The sequence below is a fragment of the Taudactylus pleione genome, unplaced genomic scaffold (assembly GCF_031769625.1).
Source record: "Taudactylus pleione unplaced genomic scaffold, aTauple2 ptg000201l, whole genome shotgun sequence".
NCBI classification, from domain to species: Eukaryota; Metazoa; Chordata; class Amphibia; order Anura; family Myobatrachidae; genus Taudactylus; species Taudactylus pleione.
The window spans coordinates 61,316,032-61,334,262 of record NW_028284603.1 but is presented as its reverse complement, the minus strand read 5'-3'; the positions used below and the strand labels follow the sequence as shown (position 1 = coordinate 61,334,262).

At 43.5% G+C, this 18,231-nt stretch overlaps 1 protein-coding gene across 2 annotated transcripts in view; it reads right to left on the bottom strand.

The window, feature by feature from the left end:
• The window catches only part of FEZ2 (fasciculation and elongation protein zeta 2), a 77,884-nt gene that overhangs the window by 21,681 nt on the left and 37,972 nt on the right, over positions 1-18,231 (bottom strand). For both annotated transcript variants that reach the window (XM_088477411.1, XM_088477412.1), the window contains exons 3-5: positions 16,748-16,864; positions 14,845-14,989; positions 1,470-1,738 (exon numbers count right to left, since the gene is read on the bottom strand). In XM_088477411.1, coding sequence (XP_088333537.1) covers positions 1,470-1,738; positions 14,845-14,989; positions 16,748-16,864 — 531 coding nt within the window. The remainder of the gene's footprint in view (positions 1-1,469; positions 1,739-14,844; positions 14,990-16,747; positions 16,865-18,231) is intronic.

The window sequence follows — 18,231 nt, the reverse complement described above, 5'->3', positions numbered from 1 at the left end:
CTTAAAAACTTATTTTATAATTCACTACAATACTACTTTCAAAAAGATATTGGGTAAAATTTACTAAAGTGAGAGTTTTTAGAAGTGAGTTTTAGAAGAGATTCTAGCTATTATCTTCTAGAACAGGGATGGGGGAACCTCCTGCCAGGGGGCTGTATAAGGCCCTCAGAATCATTTGGTCTGGTCCTCTGAGCTTTTTTCTGCTAGCCTCATCTGGCTAACTGTGCCTAAAATGGCACACTGCAGCCAGAATCTATGCAGCAGTGTTGCCTGGAGCTCCGGGGAGCTGCTCTTACAGCTCCCCGAAGTATCCTCAGGATGCTCTGGGCATTGGTGTAATCACCGGCTATTGTCGCCCCGACCCCGTGTGAAGTCATGCTGAGGGGCGTAGCATTCACTGAGCCCACAAATATTATATATATAAAAATGGCCCTCGGCAGAAAAAAGGTTCCCTACCCCTGTTCTAGAAGGTGCTAGTTAAATGTTAACTAGAATCTGATTGGTTGCTATGGGCAACATCTCTCCTAAAACTCACTTCTAAAAACGCTCAGTTTAGTAAATTTACCCCATTATGTTAACGGTCTTTAGCTGAACTATTTGGCCATTTTTAAATAAAATGACTGACATCGCCCACTGTCCAAGACAGAAACACCGAAGCAAAAAAGGAGGGTTGTGCCTACCACTAGCAAATTGAGAAGATTATAATTTTGTGCAATCTAGAAAAATATGGTTGGTTGACCATACTAACTCAAGCCTCATGTGATTCCAGCCTGACCCATGAACAGCCAGGTCTGTACAATCTGGCCAATCTGTGTTGCCATATTGCAGAGATACAGATACAGTAGCTCAGGTAAAGGCTCGAATGACTGGATTGGTTTGTGTGTGGGTATCACAAGTTTAAGACTGAGCAGAAGGCTCCTTCAGGTACGATACAGCACATAGTAGTTTAGTCAGCCAGACCTGGACAATTAATGATGGAACAAGGAAGAGTCAAACAGAATTTATCTGGCAATAATTTTGTGCATCTGTCTCTTGTAGGTAATCAGACATGTTTATAACAAGCAGCAGACCCTCTTGTGTGATGTGATATATGTGGTCATGTCCTTTTCTTAGGTCATTGCCCACTTACTGACAAATAATGACATGAATGGTCACAGTGAATACATGGAAGACTAAAAGACAGGGACATACAATCCTCAGAAGAAGAATACCTCATACATGCAACCACCAGTTCCCTACCTGAAGGTAAATAAACCTTAATCTGCAGAGACCACAAAATCACATGGGGCCAAGTGGTTTCAGCAACCCCATGCTTTGTGGCACAGGGAGTCCTAGAAAGGCAGATCTAATTTGCACACAACAAATATTCTAAAATTCAAGATTTGGTTTCCTGCATTAAAAAACAAGTAAAATTACAATAAAAAAGACATTTACATAAATACTCAGATGGAGGAGAGGTATGTCCTTACCGTTCCCGGGAGGTGACTTCTCTCTTGTTTGCCATTCTGGGTACTGTTACTTTTCAGCTTTTTCTTCTTTTTCACATTTTCCTTGTGTTCTTTCTGCTTGTTCTGTACTTCGATAAGGACAGAGATGAAGCTGTTTTTCACTTCCTTCTCAAACTCCAGCTCATCCCGTAAGGCCAGCTGCTGTACCAGCTCTTCAGAATATTCCTTAATGGCCATCTCAATTTCTTCCAGCAGATCGTTTAACTCCGAAACAGACATCTGTTTCACCCCTTTTGAAAACCATGATAAATATAAAACAAGTCAGTGTGAAAAGGATTATATATATATGTAGCACATATACATGCACACACACTGTTCTAAAAGAAACAAAAAATCATTTTACATAAACTTTAAAGAATAAAACTCATTTTTACATAATATACCCGATAAAAAAAACTGTTATTTGTATGCAGCTTATTATTGTCTATATAGAAGGCGCTACATGAGACTGCAGCGCTATATAGTGGGAAGTGGAGCATAAATAAAAGATTATTTAGGGCTGAGAATGCAAAAAAAAAAAAAAAGGACAAACTTAAAGCATTACAGCATAATACAATCTGAATTAAAAATATACACAACATAAAATGTAAAATAGTAGGTTACAGAGAACATGCAGAAGATGAGGGACAAGAATTTACAGGTGGACAAGATGGGGCAGGCAAGAATACAAGAGGAAAGGTTTCTAAATGTAAACAAGTCGTGGTTTTCACATTATTTTTTCTGAGCAAGTGTAGAGTCAGAGGGGTATATTTACTAAAGAGCAGATTTTTAGAAGTGGAGATGTTGCCCATAGCAACCAATCAGATTATAGCCACTATCTTCTAGAAGGTGCTAGATAAATGTTAAGTAGAATCTGATTGGTTGCTATGGGCAACATCTCCATTTCTAAAAACCCGCACTTTAGTAAATCTACCCCGGAGAGTGTTATTTGAACCTGCTAGGCTCCTTGGCTGTACACCCATCAGCAATGCATCTTTCCTTGTCCAGGTGTTAGGTTCTTCCAAACTAGACTAGTTTTGGGCCCCCACAGTTCTGGTAAGTGTGTGGAAATGGGATATTGGGGAAAAATGTTAGTAGTTGGATTTATCCTATACTCACTATGCCAAGGAAACAAAAACCTCCAACAGAACATATCTGAATACTTGTAACAGTGCTCATCGCCTTCATTCGCCTCACTGTCTGGAAGCTAGATGTGCATCTTCAACAACTATATTTAAGCCATGTACAGAAGGGCAGGCTGAAAAATGTGTTCTCTATGCAACTCGTTGCACTCATTTCCGCATGGAAAACACATGTACCGAGAAGACACCCACGTTTCAATGAGTGATCATTTTACTATGTACTATCCACAAACAATACATAGTGAGTTTTTAACTTGTGTGTGGCAAAACCCTTTAGATTTTAGTTCTCCAGAAAAATTGGTGTGGCTAGCTTTACTTTATATTGTAAATTTCACTGTATTCAGCTACCGACAAACACAAATTAAACACTAGGGTAATTTTATTAATCACCAGACCTCGAACGCTCTAAAAAAGAACACTGATCACTATTTGTACTTTCACTGTAACAAATAAAGTTAATATATTATTTTACTTTCCAAATGGTTAGAAGTTCCCCAGAACTTTATGCCTAGCATCAGATCACAGATGAATCTTATTATTATGGATGTTGGTTAGAGGGAACCAAACAACTCTCCACATAAGAGCATAATGTGAACTGTCACTCTACCCCAGTTTTAATCCGTTTGCTGAGCCTATTTTAGCCCTTCTGGGCCCATCACCAGACATCAATATCAGAAATTTCCAATCAAAATATTACATTGTTTCTTTACAGTAGACTATTTGAAAAAAGGTTTTATTTTTTTACAAAGACTAGTTCCAAAAGCTGAACTAATAGTGGAAAACACAAAATTATTTTTTTTCCATCATTAATTTTAATTGAATATATGCAAAAGTAAATTATAGGTGTATAGAAAAAAAAAAAAAAGAAGGATAGGGGACAACAAAGGGGAAAACAAAAAACATGAAAATCAATAGACCAAAAATTATTAAATGTATTGATCAGGCATCTGAATCTACCACTGGAGTTTCATTTAAATTGAAAGGGGGAGAGGGGCTCCATGATGTAGCATGTGCAGTGGGGCACCCTTACCATATGTGACATATGTGCCATGGAAGCCACTTCATAATAGAAGAAGGGATTGTAGAGTAAAGGTACCTCTCTATTCTCCATTTCAAAAAGAAATTGGGATTTAGAAATAACTTTCGCAAATGGTGGAAGGCAAGGGGAATTCCAATGCTGGGCTATAGTGGCCCCGGCCAATACTAAAATGTGACAAAGGACATAGCGGGCACTTTTAAGAACGGTGGGGGGATACCAATGTGGAAGGGAGAAGGAGGGGTCTGGGGTTAAGGTGAGGCCTAGTAACTCATGTATAGGGGTAAACACTTCCGTTCCGCAAAGGGTGTAAAAACAACACATTCCCAAAAAACATGAAAAATAAAACCATCAGAATGGCAGAGAAATTTTGAAGTCGCAGGCCATATCTTATGAAGTTTAGAGGGGTCAAGTACAATCTATTTAAGAGCTTGACATGCATTTCAGAATGATTGGTGCATTTAGAGGGAGAAGAAAGAAAGGTGAATAGATTGCCACGGTTTAAAGTTGAAAGTACGTTGGAGATCAGTCTCCCATTTAAGCTGGACTAGAGACTTATCCGTGAAGTCTGGGGGTGGATGGGGGACAATAAACAATACCAGTAAGTTATGGCAACACGGGAAGGTCTAGTCAAGCTGCCTAAAACTAAATCCAGAGGTAATTGGAAAGCATTGAAACCAGTATACATGCCATCGACCGAGTGCTTAAGTTGAAGATAATAGAACCAGGCTGGAGGACGGGGAAAGGAAAAGTGGTCAGAGACTCGATACCTAGGCGTATCCAATAGGAGATATGTAGATGGGGCAGGGATCTGTCTAACGCCTGAAGGGTAAACTCATAATGGTTCTTGTGCTTAAGATCCCAAACTCTTAGGGCGTTGAGGACAACTGCTGGAAACAGTGGAGGTTGTGGGCGGAGCTTTGGTAGCCAAAGGTGGTCAGGGAGAGGGAACAAACAAATCATTTTGGAAAGGGTTTCAATGACTAACACAAATATTAATGGGGAGAGAGGGCAACCCTGCCTAGTGCCATTGGAAACTAAAAGAAAGAAAACCATTGCTAAAGATACGGACGGAAGGGCCAGCATAAAGGGCAGAAATAGAACGAAGGATGTCTCCCTGGAGTCCGAACCTGGATAACACCTGGCGCATGTATCCCCAATGAAGCGTATCGAATGCTTTTTCAGCGTCGAGAGAAAGGAGAAGAAATGATAATTCAGCATAGGATACCAATTCAACCAAATATAGAACCCTGTGGGTATTATCTAGAGCTTGACGTCCCAGAACAAAGCCCACGTGGTCTGGGTGTATCAGCTGAGGAAGCAAGGGGTTCAAGCAACTTAGCATATATTTTCAAGTCTGTGTTAAAGAGTACTATAGGTCGATAGTTCTTGCATTCAGAGGGGTCCTTACCAGGCTTCAGAATAGTCACATTTTGAGCTTCCACCATTTCAGCTGGAAAAGAACCAGTATGAGAAGCCTCTGTATAATGCTGTAATAGAAGAGGGGAAAGGACTTCACCGAATGCAGAATAAAAGGAATTGACAAAGCCGTCAGGGCCATGAGCTTTTCCCTTTGGCAGCTGTTGAATTACCAGCTGTATTTCCTCCAGAGACGCTACACTACCCACATCAAGAGAGGGTAGCCATTTAAAAATGAGGAAATGGTACTAGTTGAGGGTTGGGGAGTGGAAAGGTCCCCCCCATGTAGGTTATGCAATTTAGCATAATAATCCAAAATAAGTTAGCGATATCAAGGGGGTGCAGACATTTCTTACCAGAGGGAGTAATTTTGAATCTTATTACACAAAGTTTACGTGCTAGCAGACTAGAAGCTTTATTTTTTTATTATTAAAATTTATGACAGAGGCGGGCAAGGGCTGAATGCATACGAAGCATGAAAGTTTCTGAAGCTAATGTCTCACCTCTTGAAGCTGGTTACGTAAAGCTGTGGTTGGGCGGGTCTGATTCTGAGACTCCAAAGACCAAAGGGTTGACTCTAAATCACTCTTTTTTTTCGAGAGCGGGCTTTGAGTTGAGCTCCCTTCTGGAGGGAAGTACCGCAGAGTACAGATTTCAAAACACACCAGTAAGTGAAAATAGACGTTTCCTCAGGAGAATTAGTCTGCATGTATGTTGTGAGGGAGTCAGTAAGAGCCTTTAGAGTCTCAGAATCAGATCATTGATATTCGGGAAATTGCCAGGGGAGTGCCGAAGGGAAATTGCGACCCGTATCCCAGGTCCATAAAAAAAGGAGCATGGTCAGACCACGTAATGGTGAGAATTTAATGCTCTTGGTAAACTGAAGGACTCTCTAATCTAAGAGAATAAGATCTATTCTAGAATATTATGGACTGAGGAGAAAAATGTATAATCTCTTTTATACCAGGAGATTAGGTGCGCCAGGCGTCATACAAGTCGAACTCCGATAGCAATTTCTTAAAAGCTAGAGAGGGACCTAGGTCCCGGGAGGAAAGCGAACCATGGGGAGAAGATCTGTCTATTTTAGGATCCAGGACTAAATTGAACTCGCCCATTGGAATAAGTGCGCCCCAGTGAACTTTGTGTTTCCTCAAAAGTTTCTCGAAGAAAAAAGGGACCAGATGGGAGTTGGTGGCATATCAAGAGACTAAAGTAACCAAGGTATAGTTAGCAATACCTGTGAGGATAAGAAACCTACCATTTTTAGCCTCAATTTTCCAGTGTAAAGTAAAAAGGGTGTTCTCATGGAACAGAATGGCAGTTACGGTTGGATGGGTCATTAGCAGTAGAGGTATAACAAACAGGATTTTGTTACTTACCGATAAATCCCTTTCTCCGATTCCACAGGGGACACTAGAGGACTTCAAGACAGTGGGGTATATACGGTGCTGAGTAGAGCTTAGGCACTTTAAATGAAGTGTGGCTAGCTCCTCCCCTGTATAGGCCAGTATTAGAACCGTGCCCGAAGGGAGCTGAGAAAAAAAAAAAGATAGACAGCAGAGGAGGAGGCGAAAGTACACAAAACTGAAAGTTGAAAACAAAGGAAAATAGAATGAAATGAGACAACAAACATCTCTCTAACATTCATAACATCACCCTAGACAACAAACATGTCGCCAACAGGCATAACAGGTGTGGCAGGAAGAACAGCGCCGGGTGGGCGTCCAGTGTCCCCTGTGGAATCGGAGAAAGGGAAGGGATTTATCGTTAAGTACCAAAATCCAGTTTTCTTTTTCATCCACTAGAAGACACTGGTGGACTTCAAGACAGTGGGGACGTCCCAGAGCTCCCATCACGGGTGGGAAAGCGCTGAGAACCCTGCAAGACAGACATACCATACTGCGCTGCAGAGGTCGCAAAGGTGTCAAATCTGTAAAACCGAATAAAAAGTATGCCAACCCGACCAAGTAGCTGCCCGGCATAGAGATTCCATAGAAACGCCTCGAACAGCCACCCACTGAGCGAGTGGAATGTGCGGTAATGGAAGATGGAGGTTCTCTAGAAGAGGCCATATACGCCTGCTCGATGGTCAGACGAATCCATCGAGCCAGTGTCTGTTTGGAAGCTGGCCAACCTGGACGAGCAGCATCATACAAAACAAAGAGCATCAGTCATGCGAATGGCTGCCGTCCTGTCTACATATATGCGAAGAGCTCTAACCACATCCAAGCATCTAGAAGGAGAATCCTGTGGAAGAACCGGAACTACAATAGGTTGATTGATGTGGAAGGCCGAAACCACCTTAGGCAGAAAATCCATTCTGGTGCGTAGCGCAGCTCTATCCTCATGAAATACCAAATATGGTGGACGACATGATAGAGCTCCCAGCTCAGACACCCTCCTGGCGGAAGCCAAAGCCAGCAGAAGTATCACCTTCCATGAAAGATATTTCAATTCCACTGACTACAAAGGCTCGAACAGAGAAAGACAGGACGAGTTCCAAGTCCCATGGAGCTGTAGGAGGAACAAAGTGGTTGTAATCTAACCAAACCCTGCAGAAAAGTCTGCATGTCCGGTAATAAGGCCAATTTCTTTTGGAAGAAAATCGAGAGCGCTGAAATTTGTACCTTCAGAGAGACCTGCTTGCAGCAAAAGCAGAAATCTGGGAAGACTGAACTCCATAGGAGGGAAAAAAACTCTACGTTCGCACCAGGATACATATGCCTTCCAAATACGATGGTGATGCTTTCAAGTAACTTCCTTCCTGGCTCTAAGCATCGTAGGAATCACCTTGGAAGGTTTCCCTTTACGTCTCAAGATGGCCCTTTCAACAACCACGCTGTCAAACGTAGCTGCTTTAAGTTTGGATAGACTAAAGGACCCTGTAGGAGTAGATACTCTGAGTGGTAAGGACCACAGATTGTCTACCAACAGGAGTTGAATGTTGGAGTACAAAGCCCTGTGAGGCCAGTCCGGAGCTAATCAGCAGGACCTTGGCCTGTTCCCTCTTGATGCATTGAAGGATTTGAGGGAGAAGGGGAAATGGAGGAAACAGATAAATGAAGTGGAACTGCCATGGTGTTGACCGTGCATCCACAGCCACCGCTTGTGGATCCCTTGTTCGAGAGCAGTAAAGGGGCAGTTGATGGTTTTGCCTGGATGCCATGAGGTCAACCTGCAGAAGACCCCTCCGTTGGACCAGCTGCTGACACACCTGTGGCTGTAGAGCTCATTCTCCTGGATGTACATCCTGATGACTGAGGTAATCTGCCTCCCAATTTTCGACGCCCGGTATGAAGATTGCGGAAATCGACCTTGCATAGCTTTCCGCCCAGATAAGAATCCGGCTGACTTCCTTCATGGCCGCACGACTTCTGGTGCCTCCTTGTTTATGTATGCCACTGCTGTGGCATCGTCGGACTGGACCCTGACTGCTGTCTGTAATGCATAGAAAACCGCTCTTAATTCAAATATGTTGATTGGAGGACTCCATTCCTGTGCTGTCCAGCGTCCCTGGAAGCGATGCTCTAGAATTACTGCCCCCGAGCCTCTCGACTCGCATACGTGGTAAGAACCGTCCAATCCCACTCTCCGAATCGCTTTGCCTCCGTAAGCTGAACTGAGTTTAACCACCACAGTAGGGATATCAGAATGTTGGGTTGTAACCTGACTCGTTGGTGAAGAAACAGGTGGGATCCCGACCATTGTGATAGGAGATCTAGCTGAAAACGTCTGGAGTGAAAACGACCGTACAGAACAGCCTCGAAGGCTGCCACCATCTTTCCCAGAATCGGATACAGGCATGAACCGAAAACCTGCCTACGTCGAAGGACCAACCATACCATCTCCTGAATGTAAGTTATCTTGTCCTGGGGAAGGAACACACGTTGAGACACTGTGTCCATGATCATTCCTAGAAATTGCAATCTGTGTCGGTTGCAGATGCGACTTGACAAAATTAAGGATCCAGCCATGACGAATGAGGAGGTTGTGTGTCACTGTAATGTCCTGTAATAGTTGAAACTGGAAATTAATCGAGTACATCGAAAGGCGTCTGAACTGCCCGCAGTGCTTGTGGTTGGATTTTCCTACCGCAATCATGCGAACAGTTCAGGCTAAAAGACAACCAAGTGACGTGGCCGATGACGCGGCTTTGTTAATTATGCACACCCTTAAAACGCCCATTTTGACCGTTTGGCACGCCTGCGTTCGGATCTCCACTGCCCGTTTTCAAGCACCTTCCTCTGTTACCACCCACAAACGCCTCATTCTGTCACTCAAATTAGCAGGCCCTCGCTGTTTTGCGAGCCCACGATTTCCGACCGCAATGACTGGTTGGCGCATGCGCATTAGGACCCATACGCATGCGCAGATGTGCGAACATTGCTCGGAACAAATGAGCGGCCGCTTACGAGCGGCTCTGAATCAGGCTCAGAGATCCTTTAAGTTTAGAATGGGTCTGACCGGTAAAATCCTTTTCCCTTCTGATGACTGGGGACTTGGATTACCACTTTCATGGACAGAAGTCTATTGCTTTCTGTAAGACCACACCTCTGTCGTTGAAAACTGGCAAACCTGTGGTAAAAAAACAAATTCGGGGGTTGAAGTTGGAAATCGAGCTTGTAGCCCCAAATTATTAGATCTCGGACCAAAGCGTCCGCACAGGTTACCGTCCAGACCTCGCTGAAGTCCCGAAGATGCCCTCCCACTCTGGGGTCCCCCAGGTGGGAGGGAAGCCAGTCATGCACTGGGTTTAGAAGTGAACTTAACCTCCTGTAGACTCGAGCCTGTGGCGGCTGCGGTTCTACCCCGACCTCTGGTACCACAGGACGTTGATGATCCTCCTCTGAAACGACCGTGTAAACGACCCGGGGCCCGAAACGAAGGTCCCGAGTAAGATCGTCTAGGTGGAGGAGCTGCAGTCGGTAGAAAAGTGGATTTACCTTCAGTAGCCAGAGATATCCATTTATCTAGTTCTGCCTCAAATAGTACATTTCCAGTGAAAGGAAGGGCTTCCACAGCCTTTTTGGATTCCGCGTCAGCCTGCCAAGTTTTGAGCCACAGCGCCCGCCGTACTGAAATTGTAGTTCTGGAGGCAATAGAACAAACATCCTTAGACGCTTCTCCAAGGTAAGCCGCCGCTTCACCTATATGTTCCGCTAACGGAATGAGTTCCTCCACTGGAAGATGATCTTTCATTCCATCCGCTAATTGCTTAGCCCAAATTTCGATAGCCTTGTTAGTCAAGCAACTAACAAACGCTGGACGAAGAGTCACCCCTGCAGAGGTGTAAATGGACTTAAGAGTGCTCTCCAGTCTCCGATCGGACATGTCCTTTAAAGACGTGACTCCAGGAACAGGGAGCGTAGTCTTTTTTGACAGTCGCGATACAGATGAATGTACTGTAGGGAGAGTTTCACAAGCTTTTCTATTATCTGCTGGAAAGGGGTAAAAAGATAATAAACGCTGGGATATCTGAAACTTTTTATAAAATGAGAAAGAAAAGGGGACACCCCAGATGTACCTGTCAAACACAAAAGGGAAGGGACAGAAAAAAAAAAACAAAGCATAAAGGGAGGAAAAACCCAAAAGGACCAGTATATCAGGCTACAGTAGTTGCCACAGGAAAAAGATACAGCAGCATAGTTAACACATGGGGGTGGGCCGATACATTCCCCACATATGAGATCTTTTATGAGATAGAACACATAAATCACAATATAAAAAACAAACGTACTTCAATCTCTCAAAATCTCAGCACAACTTAAAGAGGTATTATAGTAACATTGAGAGTCCACTAAGAGATAATACTTGCGTCCAAGGATGGCAGAACACTACACCCAAGGGAGGAACACTGGAACAGAGGTGCAGGAGAGACAGGTGTCCCGAGGAATAGTGCAACCTTCAGCAAACAGAATCAGTGAAGTAGAATAGCTGACAGAAAAGCAGTCCAAAAAAACTCCATCGCAGCCAATGAATACCTGGAAAAGCATGAGAAACCGGAAACCTCTTCACCCCACCTGGGACCAATCAGGTTGAAGAGGGAGGCCCTGGGATGTTGAGGCAATAAAGACTGTAAATGTTCCATTTAGCCAGGAGTTTGGCACCGGCTTCCAGGGATGAGATAATGCAAGTGGATCCATCCTTCCGTATTAAAAGCTTAACTGAAAACCCCCAGTGATACTGTATATAGTGGTCCTGGAAACCCTTCATAATGGGTTAGAAGGATCCTCCGCCAAGCGTATCCTCCGGAAAAGCGGGCAGCCTTGAGAATGACCTCCTTAATGTGGAAGAAATGGAGACGTAGAAGAGTGGAAGTAACTTCTGAGACAGAGACAGAGCTGGTTTATGAAGACTGTGAATCTGATTGATCAATAAATACCGATCCTCAGCAGAAGGTAATCATTTTTTGAAAAGAGTCAGTGCATAGTCCCAAAGATAATCATTAGATACAGATTCCAAAACACCTCTGATCTTAATAGGACTCCTTCTGGACCCGTCCTCCAGGTCAGCAAGCTTGTCTTTGACAGTCGAAAGCTCCGCCAGAACAGAGTTATGGGAAAGTAGAAGATCATTGTGGGAAGAGACCAGCTCCTGCATTTTAAACTCCAAGTGATTGGTACGATCACCAATATCTGCCACTCCACCAATGAGTTGTCTGACGGAGGCCTGAAAATCAGAGGTGAGGTCTGACTGGAACGCCAAGCATCTAGTGCAGTGTTGGCTAACCTTGACACTCCAGCTGTTGTGGAACTATATATCCCAGCATGCCCTGCCACAGTTTTAGCATGCCCTAATAGCAAAACTGTAGCAGTGCATGCTGGGTTATGTAGTTCCATAACAGCTGGAGTGTCAAGGTTAGCCAACACTGATCTAGTGGAACGTACGGACCGTAAGTGAAGCATCGGCATAACGATTGGATCCAGGAACAGAGCTAGGTGAAGAAACAACCAAAGAAGTCGACGCCACAGAGGATTTTCCATAGATACCGGATCAGGAGTTTTCTGGGAGGCAAATCTAATAGGAGGTGCAATAGTGGAAAGTTTGCCTCATTTAACAGGCATGACAAACCTCTGGGGAGGGGGGGGAATCTGCAAGTAGTAGTAAAAAGACCTAAGGGGGGATGCGCTGAGTTCTAGATCAGATGTGTAAGAGCAGCATGGGTCTCATGAGTGTGGAAAGAGGAGATCACAGAAGTAGCATGAAGGTGAGAGCCAAGGTAAGTATGGCAACCCTGCAGGGCAGTGAATATGGAGGGCACTCATTCACCAACCTTGTGAAGTGTGAAGTCTGGAGGCCTTGGAGCCATAGGAGTTATGCCAGCTGGTGAAGGGAGCAGGGCAGGCACCACACAGAAACACTGCAACTTTAAGGAGGGGCCTCAAGATGGTGGCCTTCCGCGACTCCCGGGTGTGTACAGCAGGCACATTGATGAGAGGCACCTCCACAGAGGGACAGGCCATCCCTAACACTACATTTTTTTATTTAAAGTTGGGCAGCCAATTGTAAATAAGAGTGGTCATATCAGCCACATATACATGTATGGGCTGGCTCTGTGTCTCGCAACTCCTGCCACTCGTTACCTACTTTTTGTGTACAGGGGTGGAGGGTCTACATCAGCGGTTTTCAACCGCTGTGCCGCAGCACACTAGTGTGCTGTGAGCGGTCATCAAGTATGTCCCCGGAAAAGTCTGCCAGTTTAACTTCGAGCCCAGGCAGTGCTGGGATCTTCGAGGTAGCTCAGAGTCACTGCCCGGGCCATGACCTATGAGAAGCGGTGGCGTGACATCATAGGTCATGCACGCCGCCTCAGCATCCTGCCCGCCCTTACTGCTCTATCTCTGCACTCTGCAGTAAGTGATTGAGAGTGACTGAGGCTACACACCACTGATTGCTGGGTGCGGTGCCATCCGTGGCTGAGGGACAGGAATGACTGGGAGCTCCTATCCCTGCTACCATCAGGTCAGGCAAGTTTTGTGGGGAACTGGGGCAATAATGGAGTTTTATTTTTTTTTTTTCTGTGGTGACCATGTCTTTGATTTTTTATGTGGGGGACAATGTCTTGATTCTGCGGCGGGCACTGTCTGTTTTTTTTTCCTGTTGGGGCGTGTGTGTTTTTTTTTTTCATGGGGGACAGTGTGTGTGTGTGTGTGTGTGTGTTTTCACTAGAGAGGGTTAGGATTTAAAAAAAAAGAAAAAAAAAAAAAAAAGAAGGAGTCAACCTTTTCTGGGTCGGCCATTTGTGTAGGGACCTTTTGACCATGTCAATCTTTGTCCATGTTGACCATTTAATGTCAACCTATTGACTGTATATGAATACTGTAGATCTTTCAATACACACCCAACTTTTTGATTTCCCCCATGGTTGTTAAGCCTAGAGGGACTCTGGTGTCTATTGAGGTTCCTGCACCCTTTCATCATTTTGAGCTGGTGTCTATTAAGTCTCCTGCACCATTTCCCCTATTCTTAGCATTATTGCCTGCTGATCAATAGAAATATCCAAACATCTCACAACTATCACTACCCTTGTACAATATTTCAGTCCAACCTGGGAGTCTCTTGAATTCTTGGAAAGAGTGTATTCAATTAGTGGCTCTAAAACACAAGTGTAGGAGAATGCCTTTGTGTATGTGTGGCCACTGAACTAGTGTTGAACAATTAACACAGGATAACAGAAGAAAAATTAAAGGTGATCAGACTATAAATTTGGATTTCGCTTTTGGACAACTGTAAGAGAACTATCATGATTATTTCCCTTTTAAAGGGTCAAATTCATGTACCACCTCAACTTTGGAACACAGTAGCCCCATGCTAAAGCAAAGTTAATGGTGATGCAGGACAGTTGCTTTTCCAGCTAGAAAATCGCTGGAGTTCAATGCTCCCGTGCTGAGACACAATGAAGAGAAGGGGGAACATTCCTCCACTATCACACTGCATGAATTAAGCTCTGAAGGTGCTACAAGCACTACATGTACACGTAGCATAAAGGAGTTCCTCCTTCACATCAGAGTTTTAGCACAGGAGCAAAGGAGTGTAAAACACTGGCACTACTTTAGCTGACAAGGCACAAACATTCAAAGCGACTGTCTATGTTTATAAAAATATAGAGTGAAGCTGAATTCTTACCAATGAATTAAAGGCTACTTTAGCTGACAGTGCAACATAATTTTTTCTGCCCTGCAGACCATTAATATTTTTTAATTAAGATGGACGCAACGGTTAATTTAGGATCTCTGTTCAGAGGTGAAGGGTGTGTTTTTAGGTTGGAACCTGCTAGAGATGGATTCATCTATGCCTGACCTACTGCCAGAAGTGACATATTGTGCTTGCACCTGTCAGACGCAGCGGCAATGTCGGAAGCAGTGGAGCATTGTTTTTCATCTGCGTATGCGTCCCTATTTCTTTGTAAAGAGTTGCCGTACAGATTTAAAAACACTGTAGCAGAAATGTAAGGGCATTCCTGGACGGTGACTGGGGGTGAGACGGTGTAGTCTTAGGAGTGTCGAAAATTATTGCGTACAGAGACGCATAACCTCTCACATAGGAGACCGTATGCAAATGCAATGACCGGACGTCTCAGTCCATGGACACTTGTGCGCATGGATGTACACCAGGGAAGGGCTTTATAAATGCATTAGAAAAAAAATCATAGATGCAACTATGCAGAAGACGCATGAACAGCCACATGAGCATCTGACTCAGAATCACACCCATTGATGCATTGGGGGTGTTAGTGACTTAAACCAGTGTCTGTACTTACTATCTTCATAGCTACTGTTTGTGGAGGCCTTCTTGAGGGTCTGGATCTCCTGTGAAAGCATAGAGAGACGGTCTGACTGAGAAGGTGTATCGTCCTCTTCTGGATCAGGGGATTCCTGCATCATTTCCTCAATCTCTTCAATAACCTTCAAAAACATTGAAGAATGACTGAGGACACATTGTTGGACATGAAGGACTACTGATGGGACTGCAAACCCCAATCACTGGTCACAGACTATGTCAGTGAAAGTCACCAGCAATGTCATGGTGTATATATGGTGAAAAAAAAATCTAACATTTAAATGTAAAAGTAGAGTGTGAGAAAGTAACTGTCTACTATAAACACACTTGTTACCAGAGCAGCTCATCTATTGTAAGTAACTAGGAGTATGATATGGAAAATCAGAAGTCGGCGAGATCATTTTGAGCTGTTATGAGATGTAACAGGTAAGAATATAGTTTATTACCATTAAACCACCACTTAGAACACAAGACAAATTAAAAAGGGCTTGCTCATAGGTTTTGTTTTATTTGAACCCAATTTTAAAGTATATAAAAAAATATATATATTATATTATACTCATGATGAAGGTGGTCGCACCACCAAAACGGCCGTCGGGCATAGGACCTTCCATAAAGCATGTGGTCACCAGGCTTTGCTAAGTATTTATTGTGTACTACAGCTGTGGCATGCATTTTCTAGTCACCCGATTGAACATGGCTACATCAGTAATATAAATTATTCTTTTTCAATGAAGATTGGTTGGTGTGCTGACCTCGTTTTTTGATTCTTGCTAAGGATCTTTACAGCAATTTGTACAATTTATTATGTGGCTACAGCTCCCACTATGACAACAAAGTGGGTGCGGTTCACCTTTGGAATATATATATATATCTATCTATATACTTACCAACGCTAGCTGAACCTTGTTTAAATTAATTGTGCCCAAAGTTGGTGTGGTAAAGGAGTTGCTTGGATTTGCCAATTCATGCCAGGACTTACTTTGTTGGTCTGCTGGAGCTGCTCTGGCTGAAGCATGACAGTGTTACTGTACTGTGCTGGCCAGGGACGCGAGTGGGAGAGCTGCAGAGACTGTGGGGTATATTTACTAAAGTGTGGGTTTTTAGAAGTGGAGATGTTGCCCATAGCAACCAATCATATTCTATTTATCATTGATCTAGCACCTTCTTGAAGAGAATAGCTAGAATCTGATTGGTTGCCATGGACAACAACTCCACTTCTAGAAACCCACACTTTAGTAAATATACCCCTTTGGGGCAGAGCGGAGAAACTTCATTCAACCAGCCCAATGAGTAGAATTGTGCACTGGACATCTGAAATTTCCAACAGTAGAAATGTGCAATAAGTCGCCTATTTGAGCGCCCAAAGCAGTACTTTAGGCGAGGTTAGCTGCTTTGTGCGGCTAAGACATGTGCTTCTGGGCACGCATTACCGGCACTCGTGCACTAACTGAGGTATAACTGAATTGCTCCAATGGGCGCCTATTACACAATTGAATCACTCCCAATATGTCTGTCCCGTCGGAAAGGCACTGTTTACAATTTGTAGTGTGTACGGAGATCGGCTCAAACCTGCATATAGAAAATATCACCTCAACAATTTGAAGTCCAGGTGATTGTCATAATTTGTCTGGTCATTGTCAAATCTGTCAAGTGTGTACCAAGCTTAAGCATTGATTAACGGTCTGATGCCCACTTATTATAAGATCTAAGATATGCGATTTTCAAACATGTGGAAGAGTCTCACTCACAGAGAGACTGAGCAAGTCTGGAGATTCTTGAGGAAGAGGTAGGTTCATGTGTGGTTGTACCAATACCAAACACAACAGGGACTACAATATAGAGAATTAATTATCATAAGAAAGATTTGCTCTTTAAATTACCTGCTCCGCTGTAAAGAGTGGCTCTTCATTTATACAAGATACAATTATAGAATGCATATCCAATTGTTCCCTTAGCTCCTCATCGTCAGACAGGTCGAGATTTAAATTATCATTCACCTATGAAAAGACAAAGGGTTCTTTACACATGTAGGACATGATTTTTGCAATTTTCAACTTTGCATCACAAATAATAATCCTTATTAAGGCCACGAGTACATTACAATGCAATTCGATCCTAAATAATTGTGCCAGGGGAGGGGGGTTGCTTGACATGGCATAATATACTCCCTCTGCATAACTTGTGTGCAAACTTCGGGCAAGGTCTTCAATATTCCGCATCCTGTATTCTGGCCTTATGGCAGACTTATTTACATATAGGTTTTATTTCTTGTCATGATACCCCCTCTTAGATATTCTAGTTTGTCTCGAACAACCTGTAAATCATTTGTCAGTAGGTCACTACTGTGGATAATAGAAAGATTTTGGTAAGCCTTTGATCCAAAGAACTGGAAAGCAAAATACCCTATGGGCCATATCCTATTACACGTGAAAACTTTAAGGTTTTTGAAGAAGGAAACTGATCACACCATTCTCCAGAATATGTCACTTTTTGTATATATGCGCACTCCCACTTATTGGGCAATCCTATTGTATAAGATGTGTATACATTTTCGCATAATTCTTGCAGGGATTACCAAAAAAGGTAAACTAATATAGGTTAACATCTTATAGATATAAAATTCATTGGTCTGTTCGGTTATGCATTAGGACACCCCTGTAACGATTGGGATGAAACCAATGCGAGGCTGGCCAGATAGATCCTGGCCAGGTTTTAGGGGGGTTAGGGTCACGCTCAGACCTCCCGTTGGTGTACGCTGGGCAGAAACTTGACCCGGGGAGCCTGTTCTAAGCCTTGCACTGGATGGATTTGGACAAAAACTTCAGAGTGTTAACACTGGATCCCAGAAGACATACTAGGGGTTGAGGACCCAGTCAGACCTCCCATTGGTGTACGCTGGGCAGAACTTTGACCCAGGGAGCCTGTTCTGGGCCTTCCACTGGATGGAGTTGGATGAAAACTTCACAGGAGGGGTGGCAATTAGTCTGGGATGCCTAATGGAGTGGTTGGGGTCCCGATCGGACTTCACGACGGAGTGCGCCAGGCAGAGTTTTCCTCATGGGTGTGTTGGAAGAGCTAATTCATTTTTTTTTAGCCTAATTAGTCAATAAGGGGGACGTCCAAGGGGTTCTGGATCAAGTCCCACAATTTTTACCTTAAAATAGGGGTTTTGTACAACTTTTCACCTTCTCAGAGTTGGTGAAAACTTTTCAGGGCTTTTCTGCTATGTAGAATTCAAATATGCAAAAACCGTGGCTAATATAATTGCCCGACAACTATTTTTACGCACAATAAGCCGTTTTTCGCGGCTAATAGAATATTGCCCTATTTGTTATTCATCACACACAGAAATTCTGATCAACCA